Source organism: Equus asinus, chromosome 2, assembly GCF_041296235.1.
Source record: "Equus asinus isolate D_3611 breed Donkey chromosome 2, EquAss-T2T_v2, whole genome shotgun sequence".
Classification (NCBI taxonomy): domain Eukaryota; kingdom Metazoa; phylum Chordata; class Mammalia; order Perissodactyla; family Equidae; genus Equus; species Equus asinus.
Genome location: NC_091791.1, coordinates 142,446,232 through 142,460,827, shown reverse-complemented (window position 1 = coordinate 142,460,827; position 14,596 = coordinate 142,446,232). Strand labels below are relative to the sequence as shown.

Here is a 14,596-nt window from a genome sequence, read left to right as displayed (position 1 = left end):
AATGGTAGACTGAGTAAACGTGGATGCTTTTTCCCACTAAAAGCACATAGAAATGTTGCACAGAATATATTTAAAACAGCATCACCACCACTAACAAAATGTTAAGGACAAGGTCAGAGCAGTAAACTTTGGCCTGATGCCATGATGGTCCAGAGGCGGCTCGGCAGTGGAGGCTTCTAGGAAGAGGAAGTGGTTTTGTTCCATCACAATGAAGTTAACAGAGACCTGAAGCTGGGATCCTGGAAGCATATGGAGAAAGAGTCAGTGTACTCACCTACCATTGAGATTAGCAACCATGAGGTTTTATTCTCAATGAGAAGAAATGTTTCCCACAACAAACATAAACCCCTGGTCTATACCACATACTGGATAGATTCTAAATTTATACAACCAATGTAGAGCAGCCAAGATGTAACCCCCAAATTAGTCATTGGACAGTGAAATCCTGGGGTACCAAACAGAAACGAACACTTCCATAATATAGGACATATTAAGTCTTACCAAAGATGAGTTTATAATAAAAAATTACAAATCACATAAGGAAATAATCTGCCATAAGAGAAAAATCACCAGATACAGAGGGGAGGAGGTTGGCATCTCAAGAACTTGAGATAATAGTACAGTTGAAGGAAACTGCAACATGAGGATTTTAAATGTTTAAAAACACAAAAGAAAAGACAAAAATAAATGCCATAAGGGAAGAATACAATGATTTGCAAAAAAAAAAAAAAAAAAAAAGAGGATGGGTAAACGGAGCCTAAAGTACATGTGGGAAACCATTGAGCAGATCAACATGCGCATTGTAGGAGTGCCAGAAGGAGTAAAGAGAGAGAATGGGGCACAAAGAATATCTGAAGAAATAATGGCTGAAAAATCTCCAAATGTGATCAAAGAAATGAATATACACACTCAAGAAGTTCAGTCAACTCCAAATAAAACAAATTAAAAGAGATCCATACATAAATACAGTTATGATCAAACTGTTGAAAAACATAGGCAAAGAGAGAATCTTGAAAACAGCCAGAGGGAAGAGACTCATCAGGTAATCATTATTCCCCAATAAGATTAACAACCGATTTCGCATCAGACCATGGAGACCAGAAGACAGAAGGATGACATACTCAAAGTGATATAAAAAACTGTAAACCAAGAATTCTATATCCAGCAAAACTGTCCTTGAGAAATGAGGCAGAAATTAAGACATTTCCAGACAAACAAAAGCTAAGGCAGCTCATTACCACTAGGCCTGTCCTACAAGAAATGCTAAAAGGAGTCCTTCAGATTGAAATGAAAGGACAATGGACAGTAACTCAAAGCCATATGAAGAAACAAAGATCTCTGGTAAATGTAACTAAATAGGCAAATATTAAAGCTAGTATTATTGTATGTTTTGATTTGTACCTCCATCTTTTATTTCCTACATAATTTAAAAGACAAATGCACACAGATAATTACAAATCTATATTACTGGCTACACAATATATAAACATGTAATATATCAGAATAACAAAAAGAAGAAAATGAACCATATAGGAGGAGAATTTTGCATGCTATTAAACTTGGGATCAATTCAAACTAGATTGTTTTAATTTAGGATGTTAAGCATAATCTCTATGATAACCACAAAGACTACATCTAAAAAATACACACACTTGGGGCCAGCCTGGTGGTGCAGCGGTTAAGTGTGCACACTCCGCTTTGGCGGCCCAGGGTTTCGCCAGTTCGGATCCTGGGCATGGACAAGGCACCACTCATCAAGCCATGCTGAGGCAGGGTCCCACATGGCACAACCAGAGGCACTCACAAATAGAATATACAACTATGTACTGGGGAGTTTGGGGGAGAAAAAGAAGAAGGGAACAAAAAAAAAGAAGATCAGCAACAGATGTTAGCTCAGGTGCCAACCTTTATTAAAAAAAATTTAAAAAATAAAAATAAATGAAAACTTACTGGAAAGCTATAATTATCAAAACACTATGGTACTGGCATAAAGGTAGACATATAGACCAATGGACTAGAATCAAAAGTCTAGAAATAAACCCTATATATCTACAGCCAATTGATCTCAACAAAGGTGCCAAGTTCATTTAATAGGGAAAGAATAGTCTCTTCAACAAATGGTGCTGGGACAACTGGATTTCCACATGCAAAACTGTGACGCTGGACTTAGTAACAGATTCTTAGATATGACACCAAAAGCACAAGCAACAAAAGAAAAAATAAACTTGACTTCATCAAAATTAAAAACTTTTGTGCATCAAGGCCATTACCAAGAAAGTGAAAAGACAAAATACAGAATTGGAGAAAATATTTGTAAATCTTTTGTCTGGTAAGGGTTTAATAACCAGAAGATATAAAGAAATCCTATGACTGAACAACACAAAGATCAACAACCCAATTTTTACAAAATGGGCAAAGGGGGGCCAGCCTGGTGGCACAGTGGTTAAGTTTGCGTGCCCAGCGTTTGCCAGTTTGGATCTCAGGTGCAGACCCATGCACCACTTATCAAGCCATGCGGTTGCAGGCATCCCACATATAAAGCAGAGGAAGATGGGCACAGACATTAGCTCAAGGCCAAAGTTCCTCAGCCAAAACAGGGGGATTGGTGGCCAATGTTAGCTCAGGGCTAAACTTCCTTGGAAAAAAAAGGGGGGGGCAAAGGAACTGAATAAAAATTTCTCCAAAGAAAATATACAAACAGCCAATAAGCACACGAAAAGATGTGAAAATCATTAGCCATTAGGGAAATGCATATCAAAACAACGATGAGATACCATTTCACACCTACTAGGCTGGTATAATTCTTTTTCAAAAAAGGACAACAAGTGTTGGTGAGGATGTGGAAAAAGTGAACCCCTCAAGCGTTGCTGGTGGAAATGTAAAATGGTGCAGCCACTGTGGAAGACAGTTTGGTGGCTCCTCAAAAGGCTAAATGTAAAATTATCATACAATCTAGCAATTCCACTCATAGATATATACCCAAAAGGACTGAAAACAGGGACTCAAACAAATACTTGCATGCCAATGTTCACTGGAGAATTATTCACGATAAGCAAAAGACAGAAAGAATTCAAGCGTCCATCAACAGATGACTAGATAAACGGAATATAGTAGTATATGTTACATATACATAGTAGTATACATATGATATATATGTAGTATATCACACAATGGAATCTTATTCAGCCATAAAAAGGAATGAAGTACTGACACATGCTACAACATGCATGAACCTTAAAGATACTATGCTAAGTAACAAGCCAGACATGAAAGTCCACATATTGTATAATTCCACTTTTATGAAATGTCCAGGAAAAGCAAATCCATAGAGACAGAAATTAGATTAGTAGTTCCAGGAGATGGCGGAGGGGAAAATTGGGAGCTATGGGGCTTCTTTTTTGGGGTGATAGATATATTCTGGAATTACATAGTGGTTATGGTTCCAAAACTTTGTGAATATACTAGAAATCATAATGGTTAAAATGGTGAATTTTATCTCAAAAAGTCAAAAAGAAAAAGGAAAACACTCAAGAGAAATGAAAAAATACATTCATACAAAAACTTGCTCATGAATGTTAATAGCAGCATTAATTCATAACAGCCAAAAAGTAGAAACAATCCAAATGTCCAGTACCTAATAAATGGATAAACAAATGTGGTATACCCACACAATGGAATATTCATTCAGCTTACAAAAAAGAACGAAGTACTGGTACATGCTACAGCACAGATGAACCTTGAAAATATGCTAAGTGAAAGAAAGCAATTATAAAAGACCATATAACCTATGATTTCGTTTATATGAAACGTCCAGAATTAAGCAAATCAAGGGAGACAGAAATTAGACTAGTGGTTCCAGAGGATGGGAGAGGGGAGAATTGGGAGGTATGGGGTTTCTTTTTGGAGTGATGGAGTGGTGACAGATATACAAAACCCATAAATTCTACACTTTAAAAGGATGAAATTTGTGGTATGTGAATTCTATCTCAATAAAGCTGTTATTTATTTTTTTTTCCCCCTGAGGAAGATCAGCCCTGAGCTAACATCCGTGCCCACCCTCCTCTACTTTATATGTGGGACGCCTACCACAGCATGGCTTGCTGAGCAGTGCCATGTCTGCACCTGGGACCCGAACCCGTGAACCCCGGGCCACTGAAGCGGAATGTGCGCACTTAACCACTGTGCCACTGGGCTGGCCCCTAAAGCTGTTATTTAAAAAAAATTTCCATGCAAGACAAAGGCTGTCATTACCCTCCTCTTTCCATGAGATAATAGCAATGACATACTCAACCATTTATTTAAAACTCTACCTTCTGATTACAAAAGAGCCTCATTCCATTGGAGGTTCTTCAAAGACAATAAAAATCACTGCTTTAAATCACACTTCCATTTGGACAGCTATATCAACAATTGCTGAGCCTCTAAAAGGACTGGAGCTCAATCTCCCTGCATTGAGGTAATACACAAGAAAAGATATTCCATGAAGTGTTACAAGACAGATAAAAATAGAAATACATTAGCAATTTTATTTTAAAATCACCAATTTACTCCATCAACAAAAAACTTATATAAGTACAGTACTGAAGGGTGAGTTGCCCAATGATAAAATAAAGTCATTTTTAAAATAAAGATTAAGAAATTAAAGTATCTTTAATCTCAATGTCAGTTCCATTACCATTCTCTTTTCTATATTCCGGATTTGATGAGATATACTTGCATAAAGAAAGATGCATTTCACACAATACACAGGAGAAAAATCTTTATTTAAGCATTGCGAACTCCTAATAGCATCAGCAAACCTGAGCTTTGTCCCAGATTTGGCAGCTGTCCCCTTGGGCAAGGTCGTTATCTCCTTCCAGCTTCATATTGCTTATTTGCAAAACAGAAATTCTAAGACTACAAGTTATGATCTTCACTCATGATAGAGGAAGGCAGAATGATATACTGCAGGGTAAATTAGGGAGCAAGGAATCTCTAAAAACTATAGGATAAGTTTAGGGAATCTCTCTTCAAAATGCTCATTATTAGTATTTTAACAAGTCTTTAACAGTGGAAAATAATAAGGTACTTTCTTTGTCTCCCTTTCATTTCATTTTTCTAAAATGTCATCCCCTTCTGAAAGATGCTTAACAGGGCAAAACTTCTAACTGCCATCTTCTTTCTATCTGTATACTTTCTTCCATGTATTAACTACTTATCACAGACTTCTAAAAATGTGGTAAATCATCCAGGTGAAGATACTTTCAGGCTTTGAAGAAATCATATTCCATCACTGGGATAACTTTAATAATCCTTTTGGTAATCTTATTGCTTTATACTGAAGTTGGTCCCTCAATTAAAATTATGTTACAAGTACTACTAAGTCAGAGCGTGAAAATGTGGCCTTCTTGTACATATAAAAAGTAAACTCATTTTATTAAGAAAACAATTAACACATTTAACTGGTAAAATTACTTAAGAAAAGCTGTGATCTCCCTTTTAAAAAGAAATACCAAAATGGCAATACCAACATCAAAGCATTTTTTTCCTATTATGTGTCCACTCTGAGGTCAATATTTTAATTGGAGTTACTTTAAATCCAGTCAGAGGGACTCGAGCTAATTCAGTTTGAAAGCTGGGGGAAAATAAAACCTTATCATTCTTAATAGGAATTGGTAGGGGGACACTACAATTTATTTCTATTAAAACACTAATACATTAGCAAAACTCTCTTAAAATCAGCACTATATTTTTTACAACACTGAGTCAATAAACCTCAGAATACACTATTCATTATTAGCAGAACCAGACACATATTTGGAAAGTTATACCTCTCGTACACTATGTCAACCTTCACAGGAGCACTATTCTGAACTGTCCAGTCATAGACAAAGTAACTTATTTTTCTAGACTCTTAAAAATAGTACTAGTTCAAATTATCAGTATTGGTTTAAGATCTCTCCCTCTGTAAAAGCAGATCCCCCTAAAGTTCATGGCAAGAGTATGAATGCTTAAAAGTAGTAAGTTAAATAATGGTCAAGCTATTTTACTTTTTTCTTAAATGGCTCTCTTGCAATGTGACTGGATTAAATCTTATAAAAAATATCATTTATTGGTCATTTATTTAGAATTACAAAAATAAGGGCAATATATTGCTCAACATCCATCTCCTCTCCTTTTTTTCCAGCTCCCCATTTTTACAATAAGACAAGTAAGGATCAGAATGATTAAGCAATTTGTCTAAAGTCATGTAAGTCAACAGTAATAGGGAAGGTGTTAATGCTTGGCTCTCCTGCCTTTTTGTCATTGTCTCTACTTTTCTACTGTAGCTCCCAGCAACTCAATAAAAAATACAGCAGCACTAAGAATGTTTACCAGATACTGCAACTTGTCAACTTCATAATTTGTTTATGAAATGACTACAACAACAAGAAAGCAAGAACTCAAGAACATTAGAATTCTATTTTGACACAAATACTATTTTCCGTAAATACAGGAAGATGTGCATTCTTCTCTTCTATTTTGAACTGATGATTTGTTCTACTCCGAGTACTTTTTTGGAGTAGAATACATGGTGTCAAATGTTCAGCCAGTTTTGCTTAGCACTAAAGCCATTCATTAAAAGATTCTGCTTCCTACTTCATCCATCTCAACTTGCCATTTGGGCCACCAGTGACTACTGGCCTCTAGAAGTGACCAACTACATGTAGCAACAGTCATAACTTTTACTAGCATAAATAGCTAACTGAAACTGAAGCACACAAAAACTTACATCTCGGGAAAGATGAAGACTATGAAATCCCTGCCCACTACTACTAAGTAATCTAAAACAACTATTTCAATAATAACCACTCAAAAACTTACCTGGAACTTTCTGTGTGCTAGTTAACATACTATAGTGTCTAATTCTTTCCCTGTTACTCACCCCTTGATGCCCTCTGAAGATGCTACCGTCTTTATATCATTATCTCCAAGAAGTTAAATTGCTTCTGCCCAAAATAAGTCTATGGTACCATTGAATTAGCTGAAAAGATTTCTGTTAACCATTCACCCAACAAACCACCTACCACCCAGCAAATGTTATTCTCTGGGCTGTTAATCTCATACAGTTTTACTTCTCTCCGTGCAGAGCATTACAAAAGATGTTCTTTAACATTTACCATACATGGAGACTTCTCATAACGTTTCAACTATGGTATCTATCACATCAAGAAAACAAAAGGCGCTGAGTAAACAGGGTTAAATAAAATTTGCATTTACTCTCTCACTAGATAGCCCCAAGAAAAGATCTAAAATACTGGCATCGAAATGAATGGACCGACAGAAGGGTGAACTCTTAATTGCAGTTTTCAATGCGCCAGGTGTGTGGAAAAAGGGATGGAGAGGCAACATCGCTCCAACTTAGATAAACAATGACCCAGACATATTTTTTTAATCAAGCTTCCTTCACAATCCTTAAAAACAGTAAATAGCTCTCTGATCAATAAATTTAGCATTGCTAAGACCAGAAACAGTAAACTATTAAGAATAAGACAGAAATAATTATATAACAAATGACCCAGCACCACCTGGAAAGAAGTTTTCTACTACTTTCAGAAACATCAGTGGTTCTCATCCAGGGGTAACTGTGCCTCTCAAGGCATTTTTCAGTTGTCACAACTGGGAAGGGGTGCTATTGGCACCTGGTACCTGGTGCATAGAGGCCAGGGATGATGTTACATACCCTACGTTGCACAGGACAGCCTCCACAATGAAGAATCATCGAGTCCAAAACGTCAACTGCTCCAAGGCTGAGAAGTGTAATACACAGCTAGAAGTATCCTCGTTTTCCTTTTTTTTTGGGGGGGGGGGGAGTTGGTGGAGTGGAAGATAAATCACTGAGTGAATCACATTTTGAGTAGCACTAAAAAGACTATGAAAGAATAAAAAGGCCACTTTGGAGGATTATTCCAAAAGAATATGACTTATTTAGAGAAAGCAGCCTTTATAAAGCAGCGTCATTTAAAAAAAAACCAAAACTGTCACACTGTTCTAACCATAGATTTACTATAGTTTCATGAAGTAAATTTTTAAAAAGACAATTTCCTTTCCATCAGTCCTAAGAACTAAGCCCAGTGCAGATACAAGTTTGAAACCAGAACCCTGAACAATGACTGCATTCTCCAACAGTCACTTGATTAATCTAGCCACTACAAATGCTAAAGCTATAAAAAATATATATAAACACGAGGAAAGGGCAAACCCTCCAGAAACTGAAAAAACAAACATTTTTAATTCATGCCTTCTGCTCAGTCTGTAAGAATTTGGCTTTTAAAGCTCATCAAAAGCAGTTTCTGAGAACCAGAGGTTAAAAAAAAAAGAAGAAAAAACCCGAAGGAATGTAAAAGTCAGGAAAGTATTTGTCAGATTAGTGTCAGAGATCTTTGTGAGGACGACGCCTTTATCCTCTGCTATACAGACCCCCACAGCGGTTCACTTGGCTTCAGAATTACGGTCGCTGAAGGTAGTAACCTGGTACATTTTTACCTTTTTTGTACATCACCACTGTCGACTGTTGACTGTGAGTTAGCTCTGTGTAGATTACCATGTTAGGGCAACTGCCAATATTGCTTCAATGATAACAACTGTATCTTCCTCTTTCTCTCTTATTGACCAAGATTTAAATGACAAATTTAAAAAAATGCTTTAATAAAGAAACTGGACACTATAAACTCTCAAAAGTCTTAAAAGAGTCTTGACTGACAATAAAAACTTAGTTGGGGTACAATTTTTAGGATTTGTCTTAAAACATCTCAATAATCAGAGCTGTTTTTAAAATTCAAGTAAGATCCTCAATAAAATGCCTAAGTTGACATTATTATTTTTTCATATAAATAGGAATTGCCAGTTTAACAGCTGAAACTAATCAACCCTAACTTATCGACACCACCTATGAGAGAGAAAAATCATCTCCAAAACTGTAGTCAAGAATATTATGGTTTTCAAAACAGTAACTTCAAATGCATTCATTTATTAATTGAAATACTCCTTCAACCTAAAACCCTGTTTAAAAGATCTGTTTTTTGCTATTTTCTTAAATTGCTCTGGACTTCATCAATAAGCCCAGCTGGTAAATTCAGGAGTAATCGCAACAAATCCTTGGGCAAACAACTGCCCAGAGAGGCCCTTTCTTTAGAATCATCGGAGATAGCTGACAAAAGAGGGCCATACCCAAAGGCCCTTTCAAAATTCCATTCAGAAGCCGGACAGAAATAAAATAAACAAATACATTTATATCCATCTTAAAGAAAATTATAATTCTTCTCAGTGGATCCAGCTTCGTTAAAAAAAATGAAAAATCCAACAACTCGGAAAAACAGTGAGACAGTGTTACAGGTTTCTGGAGATGAGAAATGATCGTCACTTATCAAGTGCCAAGTGGGAAGAACTGGTTCCATTACCCAGAGATTATCAGGCACCTGATAAACCTTTTAAGTAGACAGACTTTAAGAACCAAGCGTCATTGTAAATAAGCCTGTAGAACTATATGTGCTTTTACTTCTCTGACTTAACTCATGCAGTTTTAAGATGGTCAGTTTTTAAGTTAAACGTGTTTGAACCATGCCCCCTCTTTTTAAAGATCACTTTTCTTGGATCCCAGGAAGCATCACCTGAACCTTATTCTACAGTGTTGGCAGACTGGTCTCTCTACATACCTCAGTTCTGTCTTATTTTTCCAAAATCAAATGACTTCTACTCATGAGTTAGCACCCTTGGATTCGGGCAGGTAACTTAACAGCTTGATCTGTAGTGAACATGCACACAGATAATAGACGCCATCCTTTACAGCATCTACAAATCTCAATAAAAAGTGACAGTGTAGCAAAATCTTGCCCATCTTGGGTCCAGGATCATTAATAAAATTCAAAATGTTAAGCTAAGAGTCTCACAGTTCTTATCTTTCTCTTTTCAATATACCACCTACCCTCTTTTAACATGACTCTTTAAACGTTTTCAAAATACTTTAACTTCACATTTCAAGATGAACTTTGAACTGCAATATATGTATTATTCTTTAAGATAGAAACCACACTCACAGAACAGTTTTTCATTAATCTCACAAAGAAACCTCAAGTTTCATCTCAACTTAAACCAAAGTGATAAAGCGATAAACATTTTATCCACGGAAAAAACAACCTACATCCTTTTAAAGGAAACCACTATTGCCACACAAAGTTATAGAAATGGACCCCATGAACAACTTTATGGATGTCAAAACTAATCTGAAAATTTTAAAAGAAAAAAATCTATCGTAAAGTTACAATAGTTCGTATGGTCTTCCAGCTACAAATGCTCACGTAAAAAATTATTTTTCACCCAAGTGAACACTCCTGAAAAACCTAAGAAATATAAACCAGCTTTATGTCCTCTTTCCCTCGATCCTAAGACTTCGATTTCCACCTTTTATGGAAAGGAAATAAACAACCAGCTTCCTGTTCAATCACTAGCTTACAGCCAGTCTTTTACACATCACAGAACCCAACCCGCCTCTTCCTTTACTTCTCTCAGTGTCTCTTATCTTAATTTAAACTTGTTGAAATATGAGACCGTTTTACCACACTAATGCTTTCCTATGAAATTCATCTTACTTATTTCAACATTAAGAATGCAACAAACGTCAAGATGTCCACAGATTATTTCTTACTCCTAAAATATTTAAATTAAATTCTTTATATAGTGAAGACTTAGCACCCATAAAAGTGAAAATTCAATTTACCAAAAGTTAAAAAGACTGAAATGCATGGGAAACAGTTTAATCTTCTGTTCTTACCATTGTATACAACTAGAAAAAGGGCCTCCCCCCTCGCTCCCCTTTCTATTCTAATTACATGAAAATGTAAAACGGCTAAAACGCCTATCAATGAAAAGGATTACCTTTTTTAAAAAACTAAATATGACTTTAACCCTATACTTTCCTTTAAAAAGGGGATGCCTTAGAAAAACTAAGTTAGACAAATTCTTTTGTGCTTGGATGAACAACAGGAAAGCAAAGCCTCCAGGCCTTTGGGGAGGAACCTTGTCCCCCAAGCCCTGCTCTGATGTGCTTGGGAGATAAGGCTCCATAGTGACACTTAAGGAAAGGCCTGTTCACATTTGAATTTCTGCATTCCTCAAGAACAATTCATGGCAATAACTAACTTTGCAGAAGAGCCACATGAAAGCTTTGGCCAATGAATGAGGGTCATCTGCTCTTTATCACAAGGGTAAACCTCATCCTGGCCAGTTTCTAACCTTTTAACCCTGTGAATTCCTAATTTACACATGAATAATGGAATTCTTGCCTAGAGTGCAACTTTCAGCTTCTAGTTCCTAAGTTTAGAAACCAAGACTTGATTGCCTGTGTGTTAAAAATCTAAAACTTGCACAGATTCAAGTTTTCGATTTCTAGGGGCTGTACTATTAAAACTTCTGAAGCAAAAGCTATGCTTGCTGACAAAATCTTTGACCAGAAAATAAAAAGAACATACTTGTGCCCTGCTGCTATCAACAACCAGGAGACAATCAGCTTTAAAAGAAAAAAAAAAACCAGAATGTCCACTTAATGCCTATTCTCTTCCTGTTTAATATGTATAATGTCTTTACCCTGAACACAGGATAAAGTCATCTGAGACTACATCTTTGCACATTTCTTCTTAGGTTAACTTTGGGAATTCAGACTCTCTAAGAATGCTCACATTTCTAAAGGAAAATCTAAACCCACTATTTATTTCTCCTTTTAAATCCATAATACTGAATGCAATTTCCTAGCAAAATACCTCCTCAGAGTTAACATGTGTGCATACGAAAACTGATTACGGCTGACATTGAGAACAGCAATGCAATGTTCTACATAGTTTCACTGGAAAGTTTTTCATATTTATAATATGAAAACTACTTTACCACAATGGCCTTCAAAATGATTCACATCTAACTAAATATTTTTATTAGTAATTTTTATAAGGATAAAAAAATCTAAATTTACTAAAAGAGCCAATACTAACATCTATTACATCACAAATAAGGATTTATTTATGAAGTTTGAAAGCTCTGTGTGTTTTCAAAGTATTTCTGGGTGCCCCCGGAATTCTGTCAGGCTTCCAGGAGGTCGTGGAAATAACGTGTGGTCATGACAAATGCTTCATCTTTTTGAAGCCTATCCACTCCCTTTCCGGCCCGCCCCTCTCCTCTCCAGCAAAGTAATACAAGTTATAGTTCCTGGATATAAACACACAAGATTCCACAAACCTGAAAAGGTGGAAAAATGACAATTCTATAGAACAATTTTACATTAGACAAAAGTTAAATGAACAAAACATAAGCATAAAAAGCACAGTATCTTGAAAATAGCACTGTATAGAAAAATCATTACTCAACAACAAAAAAACCCACAACCATTAGCCAATGATTACAGCAAAAAAAAATGTTTATCAGGAATTCTCTCCAGTTTATGTTATTCTTGGGGGGGGGGGAGGTGGGCTAGAATTGGAAACTTCTCTTCTTTTCTGACATATTGCAACATAAAAATATCTTTGCCAGCAATTCATTTTCTACAATTAATCATAACTGTACAAATAAAATAAATTACTAATATGAGGGAGGCATGGATATGGCCATGGATTGTTATAATAGTTCAAGTCACCTAAGAAACTCCTGCCAATAGCTTCCTAAACTTCAATTGTGTAAACCTTAAAGAAACTATTTCCTAAAGATTATGCCTTTCTCTCAAGAGCTCCCTCTTCCTATTGTTCATCCTGTAAATGATCAATTTGTAGGTACAGTGCAAAATCTATCTTTTGTGGATAAACAAAAGCATGTAGCTAGGATGCCTGTAAAACTATTTTTAAGATACAGTTGTGTTGGATTTTTAAGACTTAAATTGTCTATTGCAGTCTTGAGTGCGGTGTGTTTGACCACCTGGAGAGGTGGACTGACTCAGTGGCAACAAGGAGTTCCCTCTCTGTCCTAGGTACTCTTTACACTCAAAAGTTATCAGGACAACCACCAAGCAATGGATCACTTGGACAAATGATTGATCTGATGGGGTTATTAATACAAAGGAAACCATTAGACAACAAACTTTATGACAACTGGAAAAAAGTGGGCAGATCTGGTTTAAATCCATTAGGTATAATATGGAAATGGCCTTAATCTGTCCCAGCAGGAAAGGACTAGGAATACTTCAAAGGCTTGAGAGTTACTGACCAATGCCCTCTCTTACAATTAAAAAGCAACATGGGTGATCTTAAAGCAGTCAGAGACATGGAAGGATGGGCTATAAGAAAGATTTAGCACTCAAGGGCCACTACAAAGCAGAAAGATTTGCTTGTGATTTTTAAAAATTTAATTACCAATTTCCAAAAGATGAGATTTTAGAACAACTTTTGTTGTGCTGGCCAAACTTCTACACTCAACTCTTCTCCAAGTGTGAAACACTTAAATTTATATAAAGCCACCTCTACAGGTTTTGGTGCTCTAAACCTAATTTGACTTTTGTTCTCAATCACTTACTGGAAATTTTTTTTCTCAGATTTCTCTGCATGCCTTAGGTAGCATGAACTATCATCTCCAGGAAAATTCTTAATGTGTGATTTTTAAGGTCAGCATATTAATGAATCAAGAACTCATCAAAATGTAGCAATGGAAAACGCCAACAATCAAGAATTTAAACACTTACTTGATAAGGTAAGATGAGCTTTTTGACTAAGGATGGCTCCATATTTGTTCATTGCCAAGCACTGATAAAATCCTTCATCAGCGTGCTCTCCTCGCTTGCCTTCCACCTCACTGATGTATAAAGAGCCGTTAGACAGAACCTGGATCCGTTTATTTTCAGACACTTTTGCTCCATTTTTCAACCATGTGACCTTAATAGGAACTTCTCCATGAGCTTGGCACTCTAAAATGACTGGGTCCTTTCTTGTGACAGTTACATCCTGTGGTTCTCTTATAAAAAACAGCTCGCTAAAGCACCACACTCCTATAAGGGAGAAGGAGGAGAGGCATATCCAGAATTACAGGTATAAAATCATTTCTTAAAACACATATTCAGGGTGTAATGAGACAAAGTTTAACAAACCATATTAGTTAACTTACAGACACCTGGATAAACCAAACTAAGTTTCAGCAAACCTTTTCCACAAATCAGAGAAACCACCTTTTCCAACATCTACACTAAAAGCATAGGGAAGATTTCAATAACTTCTATGCCTTGTAAGAATTCTGTTCTCAAGTTCCTTACTCGAGTTTCAAAATCATCAGGAAAACTCATGAGCACAAGCTGTTTGCTACTTTTACAAGCTTGTCAAAAAGATCTTGAACAGAGTAAGTCGTAAAAGTCTAATTTTACAAGAAATCATTAGCAAAACTCCAACTCTGTGAACAAGCAAGTTTATTTCCTCGTCCCTTGAAGCGTTTTTGGAACCCTTGGCACCAACTCCTTTGGGAAATGCGTTTATCTTTTGTGACAAATTACAAGTTTACATTTTTATATCTGCCCTTTTACAGGAAGGACTCCACCTCCTCTTCTTGAAAGAGACCCATTTACTTAAGTTCTGGAAAGTAAAGTAAGTATTTAAAGGGCAGACAACCGATTTTGAAA

The 14,596-nt window shown here is 36.2% G+C and overlaps 1 protein-coding gene across 1 annotated transcript in view; it reads right to left on the bottom strand.

The window, feature by feature from the left end:
• Positions 1-14,596, bottom strand: part of PRTG (protogenin) — a 111,849-nt gene that overhangs the window by 95,358 nt on the left and 1,895 nt on the right. Inside the window, exon 2 of the mRNA XM_014860447.3 lies at positions 13,673-13,975. Coding sequence (XP_014715933.3) covers positions 13,673-13,975 — 303 coding nt within the window. The remainder of the gene's footprint in view (positions 1-13,672; positions 13,976-14,596) is intronic.